Source organism: Sparus aurata, chromosome 15, assembly GCF_900880675.1.
Source record: "Sparus aurata chromosome 15, fSpaAur1.1, whole genome shotgun sequence".
Lineage (NCBI taxonomy): Eukaryota > Metazoa > Chordata > Actinopteri > Spariformes > Sparidae > Sparus > Sparus aurata.
In genome coordinates this window covers 23,545,533-23,564,835 of record NC_044201.1, presented here as the reverse complement: position 1 = coordinate 23,564,835, position 19,303 = coordinate 23,545,533, and the positions used below count along the sequence as shown (strand labels likewise).

At 42.2% G+C, this 19,303-nt stretch overlaps 1 protein-coding gene across 7 annotated transcripts in view; it reads left to right on the top strand.

Annotated features, from left to right (window-relative positions):
- The window catches only part of LOC115597105 (C-terminal-binding protein 2-like), a 71,365-nt gene extending 57,937 nt beyond the window's left edge, over positions 1-13,428 (top strand). For 6 of the 7 annotated variants that reach the window (XM_030442786.1, XM_030442784.1, XM_030442785.1 and 3 more), the window contains 7 exons: positions 4,723-4,867; positions 5,622-5,828; positions 6,851-7,065; positions 8,259-8,389; positions 9,181-9,308; positions 9,398-9,521; positions 11,727-13,428. In XM_030442786.1, the coding sequence (XP_030298646.1) occupies positions 4,723-4,867; positions 5,622-5,828; positions 6,851-7,065; positions 8,259-8,389; positions 9,181-9,308; positions 9,398-9,521; positions 11,727-11,910 (1,134 nt within the window). In that variant the 3' untranslated portion in view covers positions 11,911-13,428. Of the gene's footprint in view, positions 1-4,722; positions 4,868-5,621; positions 5,829-6,850; positions 7,066-8,258; positions 8,390-9,180; positions 9,309-9,397; positions 9,522-9,781; positions 9,860-11,726 lie in introns of all 7 variants that reach the window. The other variant, XM_030442783.1, reaches the window with a different exon arrangement.
- The last annotated feature ends 5,875 nt before the right edge of the window (positions 13,429-19,303 follow it).

Sequence of the window (19,303 nt, the reverse complement as noted above, 5' to 3'; positions counted from 1 at the left end):
AACGATGAATTAAAGCCATGATGTGTCAGCTGACGGAGCAACTTCACATATTGGATAATGGCTACATAAACCACGCTGCTTTTTTTCTGAAATCCCCACAGTCAGAAAGCATTGACTGACTGTCCTGATATTAAAGGTTTAATGATTAAGCGATATTAGAGGAGCGGGTGCGCTTTTACAGCCATGTGTGTCTCGACAGGGGTGCTTACACCTCGGTCCGTATGGATCACAAGTTGTGTTGCGTTTATACAACTGCTACCACTGAAATAAACCTAATCAATGTGTGTTACTGGAAAACAATCAGTCACACCGGTAGAAAATGTAATGACACCTAGTTTACTACTCCAGTAATTAGGCCGATCCTTAGTAATGAACTGGCAGCAGACTTCATCCAGAAGGCGTTAAAACGTGTTTTAAAAACGTCCAAGTCGATAACATTCTGAATTAGACACATTGAGCTGATTAAGGAAGTTGCTGAGGAGTCAGAAGTCTCACTTGTTCCTCATCTCTGTTGAATTGCTCATGGGCAGCACTGATCAGAGGCTGACAGGCAAGGACTGAACGATGTGCGAGTGCCGCTTAAACACACGATGTAGCATCTCGTCTGACGAGGGGCGAAAGCTAGAGTGTTCTCCTGGGTGTGTGTCTTCATCACAGCAAATCTGGGATAAAATATTATATATTCAAGATTTAATTTCATAATTTACTATCTTGTTTAAAGAGCGATTTGCCTGCGAAGGGAACTTTGGCCACATAGTTGTTATTTAAATAACACGCTTCAGAAGCAAGTACAATCAAGTAAATGCATAGAATGGCACGGCTGGAATAAGAATAAGAAATAACAAACTTAAAATGCATTCATTTAAAAATCAAGTATAGATGCATTAAAAGCACAGAATAGAAAACAAAGTAACATTTAATTATATGCCAGCCACCTAAATACGCCTTTTTTATTTTTTATTTCTTCAATTTTCCATCAACATTCATGCATTATTCCCTGAGAAATTATTGAAAATGAAATCTCGCAATGTTAAAGAACGTGACAGACAATCCCTGGGTCTTCCCTTTATTCGGATCTGCATCTATTCTGTGTTCTGAGTCTATTCTGGGCCGAGACCCGTCCTCCATCCGAGTTTTGTGGAAATCTGTTCGGTGGTTTATGTGTGATCCTGTTGACAAAACCAACCGACGAACAAACAGACTGAACCGGGTTGGCGGTAATGATATGCAGCACCTTTTTTTTTAACCGCGCTCTTCCTCCAAAGTGTCGGTTATGCGGACGATTACAAAAAGAATGTGGCGGACAGCGAGCACGCGCAAACAGGAAGTGAGGCAGGTTTAACATACAAGTGTCAGAATAGGTCAACCCGCATAATCTTATGCAGACTGAGCTGCCTGCTGTAGCGCTTATAATTGTGCGAGTATCTGCAGTTACTCTTTCTCTTTCACACACACACACACACTCGGTGATACTGGCACCAGTATGAACTTTGAATATGAATCTTGAATAATTTGCCTTCAGTCGAGTGCAGAAGAATCCTGTCTTGCCTCCGTCTGTGTCTCCTCCTCTGTAATGTTTTAATAATATTTCAGCCCACTGGCTTGTTCCACTCTCCCAGTTCAGCTGTAATGGTTTCATCACTGACTCTAATCCCACTGGGTGCTGAAGTGCTGCTTTGTTAAATAAGGAGGAGGAGGAGGCCGGTAATAGAAACGCGGTATAATTGTCCCGAGCCGGAGTGGTTGAAACATTTGTCTTATTTTACTGCCCGTACACTGGAGCCAGTCCGTTTGCAGTTTTCTGATCCGAGCTGGAGGTTTTGTGTCTTTACAGCCCAGAAGAGAACAGAGAGGATTCCACCTCATGTTATATCTGTTTCAGTGAAGGTGTTGGCTTGTGTTTAATCCTCCAAAGAAAAGAAAAAAAAGAAAGATGTCTGTTTTAATGGAAATAAATTCTTAAATTTTTGGTCTCTTTTGCCATATTTTTCTAGTCTTTTCCTTAGATTCCTAGTTCACACACACACACACACACACACACACACACACACACTCATATGCTCACAAACACAAGCCGTCTCTGTCCAGAAAGATGCTCTCATAGTTACACATTACACATACTGAGGACCCATCTGGGAGAATAGACGTTGGCAGCGTTCCCACAACTATAACTGCACAGCAGAGGGTACAGATGGGGCACTCCACACACACACACACACACACTTGCCAGCAACCTATCCGCAACTTTCAGCAGTGAAGTACTGTTCACACACGAGTATCTAAACAAACGCAAGCAAACGCAGAGCGAGGCGCGCTGCTGTTCTTTTTGCCGGCTCAGGCTGAGAGTGAGCAGATGCAGCGATTAGGGGGATCTGTACGCTGTCGTTCTCGTGCTCTCAGCGCGAGTCTGCGTTGACCCTGCAAAGCTGACGTGGCCCCGCCGAGCGCACGTCAAAAGGCATTTACTAAAAAGCACTCGTCCTCTGTCGGCTAACGCGACGCCGTCCTTGGAAAGAAGCAGAAGACTTTTTGAGTTTCAGAGGATAAAAATAAAACGGTGCGCTCTTCGAGTGTCTCCGACGCTGTTGTATCAGTAACCGCTGTTAATATCTGAGTGCGGCTTTTGTGGCGCGCAAATAATATCAACCACGGGCGAGAATGTTATTGAGGAAAAATAAAGTGTGTCTGGCTCGTGTTGAAAACACTTCAGTGTGGACAAAAGAGCGTTTCGAGAGCAATGAAGCATTACAGTACAAAATCCATGATGTGTTTTGATTTTATTGTTTTTATATTTTTGGGGCGTTTGTGTGATAGCTGACAGTGGAGTGACAGACAGGAAATGCTGAGAGAGAGAGAGAGAGAGAGAGAGAGAGAGAGAGATGATATTAAACTGAGATCCTCTGCTGGAAGCAATCCAGACACGCTGTAATTATGTATTATGCACTTCAACCACTCCAGTGTTAAGAATAATATTACATTTATGAGAAAACTTTACCCCAAAGTCAAGACTACATTTGCCATATATCCATCTAGTTTTTTTTTTTTTTGGTTTGAGCTTCTGAGTTTTGGAGTTCTCAGCTGTGGAGATGTCTGCCCTCTCTTGAATATAATGGAACTAGATGCCACTCGACTCGCGGTGCCAATAAAAATGTTGGAAAAGTAAACATCAGTGTCTCTCCAGAAATCACGACCCTGTTACTCATGATCATCTACAGACCTCGCTGTGAGCACTTTTATGTAGGAACTATTTTCTTTCGACCGAACTAAACCCACCAGCCGCGACGCTGCACAGAAGTGGACGAGCGCTTTAAAAGCGTCATTTATTTTTTGTTTATTCATCCAGTTTGTTTCTCTGGGACAGGACATATTAATGAACATTACTGTAAACATGCCAGAATTAGCCAAGAGGTTATTATTCAAACACAGGCGGCATTGAAAGCAGAGCAATGAAGCAAAGACAAAGAGTCCCACTGAGCAAAAACATATCCAGAAGTGCAGTGTTGAATTATAATTATTAAATACCATGTTGTGGTCATCCAACCTTGGATTACAACCAGAGATGGTGTTTAATAAAAAATGATGAATAGCTCTCTTTATATCTTTTATATAGAATATCTCGCAATGTCGAAGAAAGTCTTAAAGAATTCTTGAAATTCACTGGATAGTTTTTGTGTAATCCTGCTGACAAACCAACACACCAACAATCTCACACGGGTGAAAACATATATAATAACCTTGGGTTTTACGGGCTCGAGTATTTCTTTCTTTGTGCCATTCCACATGTATAGAATAATCTTAGTGCGCTGCCGTGTCAAGGCCTTTTACGTGCTTCTGCAATATTCATGATCGCTTGCTGCAGGTAACGGCCCGGTTTCAACACAGAGCGATGGTGCCACGTGCTCTGCCAGCTCGAACTGCAGACTGCTTCAAACTAATTAACACAATACGAAAACCCATTAGCTCACTTTTTCCACTTCATGTAAACTTGCTCGCAGCTCATGTTCCCTGTTTCTTTACCAGTCCGCTGTGACCGTGTGTCATTTTTCCAGCGTCGTCTCCAGCCGAGCCTGCTGCCGGCCGGCCCGCCTGCCTCGCCCGAGTAATGAGATTAATGCATGAGGAGAGCTTTAACCTTGAATTTAGCATCCAGCTCCCGCTACAGCTATCGCCCAATAAAAAAAAATAAAATAAAAAAAATGTTGTATGGAAATCCATGGCTATGCTAATTTGGCTGGATTAGGTTAATTCAGTTAGCGGGTTGTGAATTTAAACCTGTTACTTAGCAGCTCGCAGCAGCTACTGGCTCACCCTGTGCTTTCTCAGGGGCTGTCAGCCTACTTTATGCTCCTGCCTGCATCCACTCCAACCTTGTTTGCATACAGTCTGAATGAAATGATTGTGACGAAGACCAGCTGTGGCAAGCGCTCATTATAAACACACAGACAACCACTCGTATTTTTTTTTTCTTTTAGAGCACACATAAACAATCAATTTGCATTTAGACGATGAATTGTGGACATAAACTCAGATCCAGGAAAATCATTTCTTATTCATGTCGGCCTCGAGAAGTTGCTCATGCATAATGTTGCAGAGAACCCATCTGAATGCGAACGCGGGGGACGATATTGATTAACAGATTCAAATTTCTTTTACCTCGATCGCTGCTCATGCTCGCTGAGGACAGCGATGATGACGGTTCTTCCTCTTGTGATGTCCCCACAGGTGCTGAACGAGGCGGTAGGGGCCATGATGTACCACACCATCACCCTGACCAGGGAGGACTTGGAGAAGTTCAAGGCGCTGCGCATCATTATCCGCATCGGCAGTGGCTACGACAACATCGACATCAAGGCTGCCGGGGAGCTCGGTGAGACTGAGGGACAGATGCAGATAAAAGAGGAGGGAGATGGATGGATGGATAGATAAAAAAAACGAGAGGTTGCTCAGTCATCACACGCTGAGAGTTATGAATGAGGAGGGGTCATATCTGCACATACGGCTCGTTCATTCCCCAGCACATGAGAGGAACCTCAGAACACATCAACAAAAACAGAAATGATGCATTATGGGTGCCCGTTGGATGGGGGCCAAACCAAACTCTGCCTGCTATATTGACTTAACAAAAACAACATATGTAACAGGAATGATTACATACTGTAAACAGAATATGTAATGGGAGTGATTGAATATGCAGAGCAGATGCTCCGACTGATATAAAACTCTCCCTCGGATTCCCATTCGGCCCCCTCGGCATATGCTTGGTACGAGAGCAGGATTTAGTGTGATATCCTAATTATTGTCGTTTGTGGTGATACATCTCGCTGCGCTGACAGGGATTCTTTTTCTGAGAAATGTTCTTTTCATCGGCGCTAATTAGCGGCTCTAATTATCATCGTATCCATCACTGTTCGGTATTATTTTGTAGAAGGTCGTAAAGAAAATACATTTCCTGTCGTATTTTGTGAATTATTTTTGCAAAACGGATTTGTCTCTCTTCAAAACGGTAATTACAACCAACTGTTATATCCGCCAAATCTGTGAAGCGGTTATGCTAATTGTCATTTGAAGTATCTATATTGTCGTCGCTTGAGCTTCACTGTTCCTTAATCTTTCCCTCCCAGGCATCGCCGTATGTAATATTCCCTCAGCAGCCGTGGAAGAAACGGCCGACTCAACACTTTGTCACATCCTCAACCTGTACCGGCGAAACACCTGGCTGTACCAGGCTCTCCGGGAGGGCACGCGGGTCCAGAGCGTGGAGCAGATCCGGGAGGTGGCGTCGGGGGCGGCCAGGATCCGAGGGGAGACGCTCGGCCTCATCGGGTTTGGTGAGCCTCTTCTTATTTGGGGTTATTTGAACGTTTAGCGAGTCAAAACTGTGTTCGTCAGAGCGGAGCGTTAATGAGGGGAGTGTTTGTGCTTCAGGCAACATTTCAGAATGAATATCCAAACTTTGACCCGCTTATTACTTTGTTCATAGTCAAAGGAGAGTTAGCAGGAAACATTATGCAACAGTTTTACCCCAAACTGACAGCTTCAAAATGAATCTGATGGTACAGAGGAGGGAGTGTGAACTAGCTCAGTATTCTCAGTTTAGACATCATAGCAGAGGAAAAGAAGAAACTAAAGAGGACCAGAGAGCGACCGAGCAAGAGGCAGGACGAGAGCACAGCGCTCATCTCCTGCCAGCGTTATTTCTGAAAGATTTGCGACCTCTTCTGTGTCATCCTTGCCTCGTGGGCTTCTGTTGTTTTTCTGTCTCAGGCTAGCATGCCAATAACCAAAATGTATCTCCCTTCAAAGAGTTTGGTCACTCTTTGTTAATCTAACACTATGCGGGCCTCGAAAGTTTGCAAGCATCCAGCGTTTGTTCTTTCCGTGACACATCTGACTTTTTATTTTGTGTTGTGTGAATATTTTTGGTCCCCTTGAACATTTTAGACACATTTAATTTCACTTTTATTGCATATCCCTGCACATGCATATATATAGTTTTGATTAGTTGTATTCTCGCCAACAGCATTTTATTGGATTACACACACGGCATCTGAGCCTTACTGAAACTGTCACTTTTTGTCTGCCATTCTTTTTTGTTATGCCAGTTTTCATCTTTAATGTCGCAAAAAATAAAGCTATGCAGTCATAAGTTCTGTGGGAAACGGAGACAATAACCAGCGGGAGGAACCATCTAGTTCCTTGAAAAGTTCAGTGTACTTTGGGTAGAATCATGACTTGTTTGTTGACCATGATCATACTTGTCTCTTGCTCAAGAACTGTTAAGAGACAGATCGATTGTCTGAAGTCTAAACTTTCAAACTAAGCTTCTAGAATCTTCTCGTCCTCCCCGCAGGTCGCTCAGGCCAGGCGGTAGCGATGCGGGCTAAGGCGTTCGGCTTCAACGTCATCTTCTACGACCCCTACCTCCAGGACGGCTTGGAGCGCTCGCTCGGTGTCCAGCGGGTCTACACGCTCCAGGACCTGCTCTACCAGAGCGACTGCGTCTCCCTGCACTGCAACCTTAACGAACACAACCACCACCTCATCAACGACTTCACCATCAAACAGGTGGGGAAACCAGCCGCACGTGTCTCCTAATGGGCCTCAGGTGGCGGAAGATAAAAAATTGTACCTTCTCACGCGGAGAAAGGGAAAACTGATAAACCTTGATTGGCTGGCGCTCCTTCTCGCTGGCTGCACAAACTCCTCACTAAGCTAATGATCTCTGAAGGTTTGTAGCAGAGCTTTAACCCTGCAGACTGGCAGCTGACTTGGCTGGCTGCTGACATTCCTTGGCCGCCAGTTGCTCCTTTGTTGGCAGCGTCCAGTTAGAGGCTGTTTAAATAACCTTTTAATAAGTGGCGAGGTACTCGGAACAGGCACATGCAGAGACACACTGGCATTTGGAGAATCGCTGCAGATCGATCCAACATTCTTCGATCAGAAAACAGTAAAAATGATGTTCTCTCAGCAGTAAGACGGTGTACATTCATACATTTTCCCTGCAGTGTAATCCAGCACACTGTATTATTCAAAGTCCGCGATATGTTTATGGATGTGCACACTCTGAGCAGCACGCCACACCTATTGTGAGCTGCCAATAACGCAGCCGCTGACGAGCCAAGGAATGCTACTGACCAGCCAAGTCACAGATGCCAGCTGAGTGGGCTGCCAGACCAGGCGCGGTGAATCAGCAGCTAGGCTAACCGCAGCATGTGCTTTAATGGTCAATGGTTTATGGACCAGCTTTTGTCTCCAAATGAGAGGTGAGTCCTCGTGACGTGTCCGTCTGAGCAGATTTCTGTGTTCCCACTAACAAGATGAACACAAGACACGCTCGGCTGTTGCTCTCTCAGTCGTCTCCTGATCAGTACTGCCACCTGGAGGACATAAATCTAACTGCAGGTTCTGTTATAATAACTATTTGAAACATGTACAGCTGAAATCGACGGCTGCTTCAAAATTTAAATACAATGTACGTTCATCTGCGTCATCTTCTCCTGGCTTGTTTCTTCTAAACCCTGAAGAGCTTCTGTGTAGATGGAGGGATTAGTGTCGTTTGGACACTTTGATAAGCCTTTTGTTAGCTTGTCGCTCTGTATTTGAAAAGCATTGGTTTTCCCTCCCGTGTTGGGTTGTTTTTCCAAAAGAACAAGTCTTCCCACGCAGCACTGAGCCAATAACAGCAGCTCCGGGGCGTGCAGATCATTATTGAGGAGAATAAAAATCGATGTCGCGCCGCTGTGTGTTTGTGTGTGCAGATGCGTCAAGGTGCTTTCCTGGTCAACTCGGCACGAGGAGGTCTGGTGGATGAGAAGGCTCTGGCTCAGGCCCTGAAGGAAGGCAGGATACGGGGAGCCGCGCTGGATGTCCACGAGTCGGAGCCTTTCAGGTGGTTATGATCGCACCTTCAGCTTCTTATTGAGACAGCGTTCAACCAAAACAGCCTTTACTCACTGATTCAGTCACTGTGTTACAAGAACATCTAATAATTATACAAGGAAATAGCTATAGATAGTCTACAGCAATGGAACACCAACCCTGTGATCCACTATGATGTGTGCTGCCTGTCCTGTCACAAATGGCGCTCAACATTTTGTGTTTTTTGTCCACGTTTTCATGTTTTCGATGGTGTCTGTACAAGTTGCCCAGTCAAAAGTGTCACACTGACAGGAGGTGTGACTCTGTGACATGCGCTGAAAGCTGTAATATATTTTGCCTCATGCGTGCGTCCAAAAAACGGTACAGTAACCCGACGCTCGTTGCAAGCGCAAGAAAACTAGGGTTATGTTGATGATCTTCAGTTTTTTGGCTGTTATCGCGCCTTCAATTTCTTGTGGAGTATTTTTGTATGATCTCACTCACTTCAGCTGCAGCGCTGTTGCAACATTTATTTTTTTAAACTGGCCCAGAGTTATCTGCTCCAACAGCACCATTTTGAAGCCTGGTTAACTGCAGTTCAGCCAAAGCGCGGGGCTGTTGCTGGACTGTGCACCTTTAGTGTTTTTTCCAGGCAGAAAAAAATATTGGCAGGCATCTCGCACAGTCGAACTTTACGTTTACTTGGAAACATATCTTGTTCTTTGGCGCAATTTGTTTTATCTGCTGGGCAGCTACACGTGATCCTGCCTGTGTCTTTTAGTCAATTTGTTTCTCTCGTTTCTTTCCTTCGCTGTCGATCAGTTTTTCTTTAGGTCCTCTAAAAGACGCCCCCAACCTGATCTGCACACCCCACACCGCCTGGTACAGCGAGCAGGCGTCACTGGAGATGAGAGAGGCCGCCGCCACAGAAATCCGCAGGGCCATCACTGGTACGGAGACGCATTTACATCAGGGTGCATTCCAGAGTTTTGGTTTCTCAGCTCACCAGGGTTCAAATCTTGTCCCCCCCCCGACACAGGCCGTATTCCCGACAGCCTCCGAAACTGCGTCAACAAAGAGTTCTTTGTCACCTCGGTGCCCTGGGGGATGATGGAGCAGCAGCAGCCTCAAGTTCACCCTGAGATCAACGGCGCCGCCTACAGGTAGGAGGTGGATTTACGTGAGAACGGGAGGCTGCTCTCATCGCACCGGTGTCATCTCAACACCTGCAGTAGAAGAGGCTTAACACATGGGGGAGGGGTAGTCTAGATGTTCAAATGTATGTGTGTCACAATTCTGACTTTCTTTTCCTGAATATTAGGCTGGGCCCTAGTTTCTGCTGCGTATTTATACGTAGAACTTGGCCCAGATGAATTTGTTCAGTTTATTGTCTCAACCAGAATGAACTGCTTCTCTCACACAGCCGAGTGAACCAAACCATGGTACAGGCCATAGCAACGGGGGGAATGCAGGACAAATTATATACCTAATTCTCAACCAGGTAAATGAATACTACCACTGCTGGCCCACAGGCCAGCGCGAATGAACAACATCATTAATAAAAACCAGCTCCCATTGAAATCTGCTTCACACTCTGACTCACATGTCCTGTAACTGAACCCACTCTACCCAGCATCTCATCAATACCCCCAGCCGCCCCCTACCCACCCCCACCTGCACCACCAGCACCGCCAGCCTGAAAACAAAGATCACTCTAATATGGGGCATTTATAGTGTAACAGTCCCACACGATGCACGAGTATCAAGAGTAGAATACAGTGGCCGTTATTCTGTATTTGCATTTTCCCGAACAACAGTTATGGGGGTATTTTCAGTTTGTTTAACTTTGCAATAAGAGTTTTCCTTTCACACTTTCCCCTTTCAGCTCCTTGTAATTATCAGTTCACTCAAACTATTTAAAAAAAAAAAATCTATTTTCTCACTTACTAGGGATACTATTCCTGGGAAAAGATGGAATGTAGCTAATGTATTTTCTCCTTTAAGGTAAGAATATTCCATTAACCTCCATCCAGTTGTCAGCAGAAATCTGCCCACTGTCTCTCTAGGTAAATACCGTATAGATGATAAGTGAGAAATAAGACTTTTTCTTTTTGTAGTTTGGGTGAATGTCCCCTTAAAGTCCTTAAACTCCTGACATTCTCATTTATTGCCTCCATACTGCAGTGCTCCCGCCATTTTGAATGATTTCTTTAAATGTTGTCTCACAGAGGTGATGATGTTCAGTGAGCACAAACTGTTTATTTGTAACCCCAAAAGCACATCTAGCAATTAATTCGATTCATTGTGTTGTTTTGGTATTTCTTAAACCCTGAACTTTTAATTAGCAGTTCAGTTCAGACAGTAATGATCAGCGGCTACACATTTTAGTTTGAGCTTTGCATTCAGAGAAAAAAGTGTTCGATCAAGTTTATCAATAATCAGTGCTGTAAAAAGAACTCAAAAGCCATACATGAGTAAAATTATAGTTATACAGTTATAGTATAACTTTGGTAAAAGTGAAAATCACCCATATAAAGTGTACTATCTGATATTAAATGATCTCATGTATCTAAAGTAAAATTATTAATGTATTCCATAGACTGTAGAAGAGAATTAAGCAAAGTCATTTACTCAATTTTAATATGAAATATGTTTTTCCTTTAGAAAACTGTTTTAACCACTGATGTGATTGATGCAGAATACATTAGGAGACAAACGAAACAGATTCAGTCATCATTTATTACTTTATTTATTACTGATTTCAGTCTGTATTCCAACAAAATCTGACCCATATTGAAGCTACCAAATGGCTAACATGTAAGAATGTCAGTTTTTTATAGAATGTGTTTTGTATATTTTAAATGACAAATTTGACCAATATTTTGTATTTCATTTTGATATATTTGATCAACAAGTATTTGTAATTTGTAACCAGATCTTTTTTGATGTATTTGTGCCTATCTCTGATTGGCAGTTAATACATTTTAATCAAGAACTTATTAATCATTAACATCCTTAGACTGCATACTATGGGTCGATCAATTTTTGGCCTTGGCTGACTATTTGATCCAAACTTGCTACTCTGATGCAGCATGCAATCTGCCATGTCACTAACTAAAGTTATCAAATAAATGTAATTGAGTAAAAGTACAAAATTTTACTCCAGAATATCGTAGTACAAGTACCTTAAAAATGCTCTTAGGTACTTGAATAAATGTACTTAGTTACATTCAGTCCCTGTCAATAGTCAGCCATTCAGCAGCAGTGTACTTTTAAATTAAATAGTTAAAGTTAAAAGTTACTCTCAGCTGAACAGTTTTTACTTTCTTCTTTATCATGCCCGCTGATCACTTCTTGTCCATCCCCAGATTCCCTCCTGGCGTGGTGGGTGTCGCCCCCGGCGGGATTCCCGGACCTATGGAGGGGTTGGTGCCTGGGGGAGTGCCCATCGCCCACACCCTGCCCCCCGGTACCCATCCGTCACAGGCCACCTCCCCCAACCAACCCTCCAAACATGGCGACCCCATGAGAGAGCACATGACTGAGCCGTAGGACTGCTAAAGGGGGCTAAAACCGATGTAAACATTTAAAAAACCCAGCAAACCTACCAACTCAACCATCCGACTGTACGCTTTGACTTCAGCCATCTGAACCTACCAGCAGACTGCCTGCCGGGCGGTGGTTTGTACCAAACCACTGAGCCCAAAGTGAGGACAGTGGATGTTAAAACACACCTGAGCTGCCACACTGAGATGGGACTGACCGTCAAACTCACGCGCCGAAGATCTGAAACCTTTCCCCCCCCATATCTGTTTTTGTTCTTCATTGATTTCAGTGGTATTTTTTTTTTGGTTTTTATCTTCATTTTTGAGTATATTTCAGGAAGATTCCTCCTGACTTCTGGGACACGTTGACATTATCCACGTGCAGGATGGAAATCTGACCCGACCGCCCTGGTTTGAAGGGACAGTGACTTCAAAAACAATCCGTCCGATTCCCATTCCTCTCCTTCATCGTCAGTTTCACCCATTTCAGCGCGAACGCGTCTTGTGTTATTTTTTTATTATTTTTTTTTCCCCTTCTTCTGTTTATCCTATATTCTGTGTTTCTGTTGCAAGTGAATATCTGTTTTTTTTCTGTTCTTCAGTGTGTGAAAAATGAATGGATTTGTTGAGTCAGCTGATGACAAACAAGCAGCATCAGTAACCTGGACTCCATCGTTGCTCTTTTCTAACCGTCGTGGTCGGTGGCCCCTGAATGTAGAGACGAGATGTTGGGGCAGAAGGTGTGGTTTACATTTCCAGGAAGAATTCTTTTGGGCTTATGAGGTAAAAAAAAAAAAAAGAAAGACCATTTTCGACCAAAAAAAGGAAGGAAAAAGAAAAAAAAGGACATTCACGGTTAGATATTGTGCGTTGAGTGTGTCACCTCAAATTAAATATTGCTGTTGTAAGTTTTCCAACTCTGCTGAACTGAGGTACCTACAATATTTGGACCCCAAATATTATCTGTTCGCATCCCAAAGGACCTATAGTACATTGCAGCACCAGCTAGCGAGGTAGGAAGGAAACATTAACTGACTCAGGAAAAAAAAATAAAAAAATCAAATATGTCCAAATCTGAACAGAAAAGAAAGTCTGGATTATTGCTTTTTCATGTCTCCACCTCTTTCTCCATTGTGGTATTTTTTTTTTTTTTTTATATATCAAATGTATGTTTTTTGATGTTTAAGGTTTTCAGTCCTGTTAGATTTGTATTGCCTTGTTAAATGTTCTTATAATCATAGTCTTATGTGAACGACCCCACCCTCTCCTCCTTCTAGTACTTTATTTTTTTTTTGTTTTCCCGCTCTAATGAAAGCCAGCTGTGGCTCTCGGAGGCACCCACGTCGTGCCCTCTTGCGAGCCGCAGCCAGCCATCCCTTTTAGCCCCACGACGTTAGCAAGAGACGGCTGCTAGCAGATTGTATGGTTTTTAGTGTGAGTATTTGTATTTGTTTCTTGTACAAGGTGAACATATAGCATACAGTGCAGCTGGAAACAATAAATAAAACTTACTGTTCTGATTGATGATTGGCTCTGTGGAACATTTTGTGGGATTTTGGTTTTACCTGGGCACTTTTTATTTAAAAGATACTTTTATCCTCTATATCCTCCAAACCAGGGATTTATAAAGTCCATCAATGTCAGAAACAAACATGAAAAAGTCAATATTAATGGATTTCATTGCTCCTTTCTTCCAGTCTCAAACTTTTGAAAAATACAGTTCCCACAATGCTTGTTAACAGGAAGTGTATGCCGTAATTTGTCTTCTAAGCTATCTGAGCCCCGACTTTTAGCCTTATAGTTGTTTACATTTGGCGATTCTGCATCCTTAAAAGTCGGCCGAATTAACTATTAGCAGTTCCTCTTTGGAGTGTGCTCATAGATGTACGGACAGCTACCACTGGCTGACTTTGATAAGGAAGAAAACTTTAAAACGTGCAGATTCTGAGGCGAGTTCTGCAGTTGTGAGGTGAGTCCTTTGACCATGACTTATTGACTCACGGTGGCATCATTAAAACTAAGCCGAATTAACTATTGTTTCTGTTTGCAGTATAAACATTGATGTACGAACAGCTATCCAATTACTTTGATAGCGAAGACAACTTAAAAACGTGCAGATTGTCAGGCAAGTTCTGTAGTTATGGGCTGCGTCCTTTTTTGGATTTGAGGACCTTTATTCGCGATGGACATGAGAGATAAGGACATCTTTGTTAAAAGTGAGTCGCACTGAATCTAAAAAATATCTTGCTGGCGATGTGGATCACATTTTTCTTAGCCTATACATAGGCTTGCCACCCTGGATTTTTTTTTTTTTTTTTTTGGCATTTTATGGCTTTATTGATAGTACAGCTGAAGATATGACAGGAAACAGGGAGAGAGAGAGAGGGGGAGTGACACGCAGCAAAGGGACCCAGGCCGGGAGTCGAACCCAGGTCCACTGAAGAGCCTCGGCACATGGGACGCGCACTCTACCAACTGAGCTAAACAGCGCCCCGCCACACTGGATTTGTGGAAAAAAAGGATACTCAACTAGCTGACAGACTAATATTGCCATTCATAGTCCTGCTACTAGCCTGGATAAAGTCTAAGGTATTTGTATCAAGACTGTTAATGTTTAAAAAATGTACTTATGGCTGATATAAACAAACAAATCTCAATATTGGTACTGGCCTCAAAAGTCCAGTTCTGCTCAGGCTATAATCATACAGATTTAAACATCATTTCCAAAATTGTTTGTTTACATTAGCAGCTTATTCTCAACCATCCCTGTTCTCGTTTGTGTCCTTTAGCTGCACGAAACAGAAAGTGGGCCCTGGAGGACCATAAAGTCAAAGACCCATCCATAGAGGAGGCTGTTGGAAAGACCCCCACCCAACAAATGGTTCAGTCCATCCCCACCTGACCACAACAGCTCCAAGGGGATATGACAAGTCTACAAAACCTTTTTGCCAAGCTCTTTGGACTGGGAGGATTTGCCTTTCTCTGAAAGTCTTACTGAGGTTTTTTGTGAGGAAAACAAAAGATGTAGACATTGTTTGTGAAACAAAGCCACATCTAAATTTGCAAAATCATAAAGAAACAGCAAAAACAACCTGGAAATCAGATCACAAGACAAGAACTTACCAATTACCTCAACTCCTGTTTGTCAAACTAACACTGAGATAACTTTTTGCTGCAACTGCCATTTTCTCTTCCCCTGACTGCTCTCCACTTGATCAGCTGTAACTTAAGTTTGTTAGTGATTGGGTACTGCTGCTACACCCAAGGACCAAATTAAATTATCAAATTCTTGACAGACTTTCATTTATTTTTTGTATTATTAGGGCCCGAGCACTATCTGTGTGAGGACCATATTGTTTCTGTAAGTTCAAATTGTTCACAGAGTAAAACCAAAAGCCGCACACACACTTTTTCCTTTGCTGTGATTACATTAAAAACATGACCATTATTATTTAAAGTTCAGAGAGCATATTTAGGATCAGACTGAATTAGCTGAAAACAAACAGGTGAAGTGAGAGTGGAAAAAAAGCATTCAGAGAAAAATCTGACCATTACTGGTGCAGCTGAGGAGACTGTGAACTATCCCGACTAAAAGGCCTTTTGGATTTATTTCAGGTCCCGTTTTCTATTTTATATTAATAAGTACTTGGTTTAAAACAAGGTTAACATGTAAAAACCTTCTGTCAAATAAAGCCTCACTCAGAGATCTATTCAGAGACATAGAAAATAATCAAAACTAAAACATTAAGACATTAAAACAGCATCTGAAAGACAGAACGGGAAAAAAGCTAATATAATAAGCTACAGATAAAAAAATGCATTAAATGAATGTACTTATTTGAAATACACAGTGAACACTTATGAATTAGATGAGTAGACAGTTTTACTTCAATTACGTTACTGACTATTTTTAAGTAAGTAAACCAAAAACTTCACTACTGCACAGTTGCACGACAGAAACTGAATACGATCCTTATTAGTGGCCTGCTGGTCGAATAGGCCGAGGCTTATGTTAATGTTGAATCTACATAAATGAAGCTGTCCATTTAAAATGTATAAGTCCCAGCTCAAAACCCACAGGGTTCAAAGGAAGAGGAAGTCATTTAAACAGGTTTTGTTTTACTGAGAGGAAATATTAACAAGTCTGGTTACAGTGCCTAAATGCATTTATTTGATCTAATTCAAATTCTGGTTGTCGTAGCTTACTGCGCTCAACATCGCAGTAAGCTATGATCTAATTCATAAAGTATTTAACATGAGAGCAACAACAATAGAACAAAGTGACAGGTGAAATAAAAAACATGGATCATTTTGTTCCAATGTCATGTTCGGCTGTGAAACCATGAGTACTAGCATTCATGTGGATGTCTCTTTGACAAATACCAGTCACCCAAACACAGCTGCAGACCGAATACACCCCGTCATGGCAGCAGCACTCCTTGATGGCAGTGCCCCCCCAGCAGGACAACGCGCCTGCAACGCTGCAAAAACTGCTCAGGAACGACCTGAGGAACGTGGGAAAGAGCTCAAGGTGTCAACCTGGCCTCCAGATTCCCCAGATCTCAATCCAGCTGAGCTTCCACTGGATGCAGTCAGAGCCAAGAACGATCCACGGGGGCCCAAACATGGATGGGAGTTGGTTCTGACGCATCCCATAGATGCTCAACTGGACTGGGATCTGAAGAATGAGGAGGCCAGTTTGACACCTTGTGTTCTTTGCCATGAGGGGGTGTAGTTGGTCTGAAAGGTGTTTGGGTGGGTGGTGTTTGTCAAAGAGGCTCCACAGAAATGACAGAACTCAACGTTTCCCAGCAGAACATTTGATTGTAACAAGATGATCAATGCTCACTTCACTTGTCAGTTGTTTTAATATTGTGGCTGAACAGTGGAGATATACATGTTAAATAAAATATGATTATATCATTTATATTATATATAAATGAGATCAAATAAATGCAGGCATTCTAAACAGACAGACTGTTTATATTTCCTCTCAGTAAACAAAAAACATTTAAAATACTACTACATTTAAAGAGCCGTGTCCTAACAGACACACTATAGTGGCTTCTACCAACCCAAACTGTCGGTATTCAACAACCTGTGAATGAGACTCGACTATCCATTTACTGATTTTAGAGTATTAATGAACAGCAACTGACAAATCTCACACTTTCTGCCTTTAATTTTTGCACCTCTATTGCACTGACCTTGTTGGACCAGGTGTCTCTCCTCTCCGGGTCTGATCACCATACAGGTCAGAGCTGTTCCACCTGAAGCTGAAGACAAGTCCCACTTTTCACCTGGAGAGAGGAGGAAGTACTTTAATATAACATGATGACCACATGCATATGTGTGTGTGTATGTGTGTGTGTGTTTGCGTATATATATTCTGATTATAGCAGTAAAAAAGAAAATGTAATCAGATTACAGACACATCTGGCAAAAAGGGAATTTCTTACAGGATTATAATTTCATAATAAAGAATGGTATAGCAGTCTGTAACCATGTGCATGACATCACTTCAGGAGTCTCACGTCACTCTGCACTATAAAATCTGATATAATCTGATTTAATAAGTGTGTTTTTTAAAGGTAAACCAAAAGTTAACCAAATGTATTAAATCCTGAGAACATGTAGTGCTTTATAGACAAGTAATATGATTTTAAAGTCTATCTTAACACACAGGGAGTCAGTGCAGTGATTTAAACATCACATTAAACCAGAACGAGACAAACACACTAAATCCATTCAGTGCAGGCTACAATGAGGCTGCATATTGTATGTATACACTACTTTAGCTGCTCAAAATGACCTTCTAGATGCTGACATACTAACATACTGAGACATTATTACACACAACACATGGAGCCTGTTAGCTAACTGTGCTGTACTCAGATGTTCAGCTGTAACGATGCTAGTATTAACAAGTTAACATTACACAGCAGTGTAATGCCTTCATGCTAACACTCTCCAACAGACACACACGTTAGCTAACATGCAAACCTGTCTGTAAAAACACAACGATTAAATGACTCAGACGTCTTTATAAGCTCTATCATGTCAGTACCCGGTTCATGTGTCCTTACCCGTTAATAAAGGCAGCTGAGCCGCTGCTAATGTGTTTCCCAAACCGTGCAGTGCATCTGCAACAACTTTAAAGTCAGCTAGCTAACATAACACTACCACTCACTTACACTGACCAGTATAACATTAGCTAAACAGCTTTCATGCCGTTTTAAATAATAAATACATTTTAAAAAGACTTCATGCCGACTTTACCGAAACTTCCGTTTTGTTTTTAGATAGTGACCAAAGTTTAGTTAACTGTGCATTATTTATGTAATTAACATGGCAGAGATAAAACCGATCAAAATCACGATGGAGTTTGGTGCGTGGAACAAAACACAACGTCCATCAGGATTTAATTGGCTGTAATTAAAGGATTATGTTCCAGCTGAATTTACCTGACAGTTAACAGTTAAATGAGACGTCTTCAGCTTCTGTTCTGAGTTATTTCAGAAATATTTGAGGTAGAAACAAATCTCACCAACATGAGAGGGAGGCTTTTAACCCGCACATAAATTGAACTTACTGGGCTCAGACAGCGCATGAAGGTAGTTAATATGTGGAGCTGCTGATATATGAAGGAACATCACCTGGACATATTACCTGAGATCAATAAGTATTAACTATCTGTACACCTCCCACACAGACATGAATACACCTGTACTGAGCAGGTAACTGGACACATAAAGTAGATTCGTACAGAACAGTTTACTCACCCTTTTGGTGTCATCAAAGAGCTGATCCAAACAGAGTGACGATCAGTCAGCCATTATTATACACATCTAACTTTTTGGAGGGAAATGCTCTAATTTCACGCGGGAAACGAGCGAGACCGCCCCTTTTGGCATGCACCACCTGGATTAGTCAGAAAATCTGTGGGCTGGACTTATTTGACGTGGTATAGGTCATTCTAACCAGAGAATTCCCTAGTCATTCAGAGCTGTTTAGCTCAGTTGGTAGAGTAGGAGTTCTGTATTCACAGAATTTGCTTTTATCCTGAGTTCGAGTCCCTGCCGGAGAAACTCTACTGCATCATACTTACTGTAACTTCTCTTGTCAAAAGTTAAGATATAAATTAATTTTTGCGGGCCACCTGGAACCCCGTTTTTTAATGTTTTTTTATTGGCTTAAATTTTTATACAATTTGGAAAATTTGCCTTATTAAAAGTATGCCGGATTAGTTGTCAGCAGTTCCTGTTTACAATGTATTCATAGATGTACGGACAACTATCACTGGATGACTTTGATGAGAAATAAAGCTCAAATTCTGAGGCGAGTTCTGCAGTTGTAAGGTGCGTCACTTACCTATTGCTTCTAAGCTGATTTATTGACGT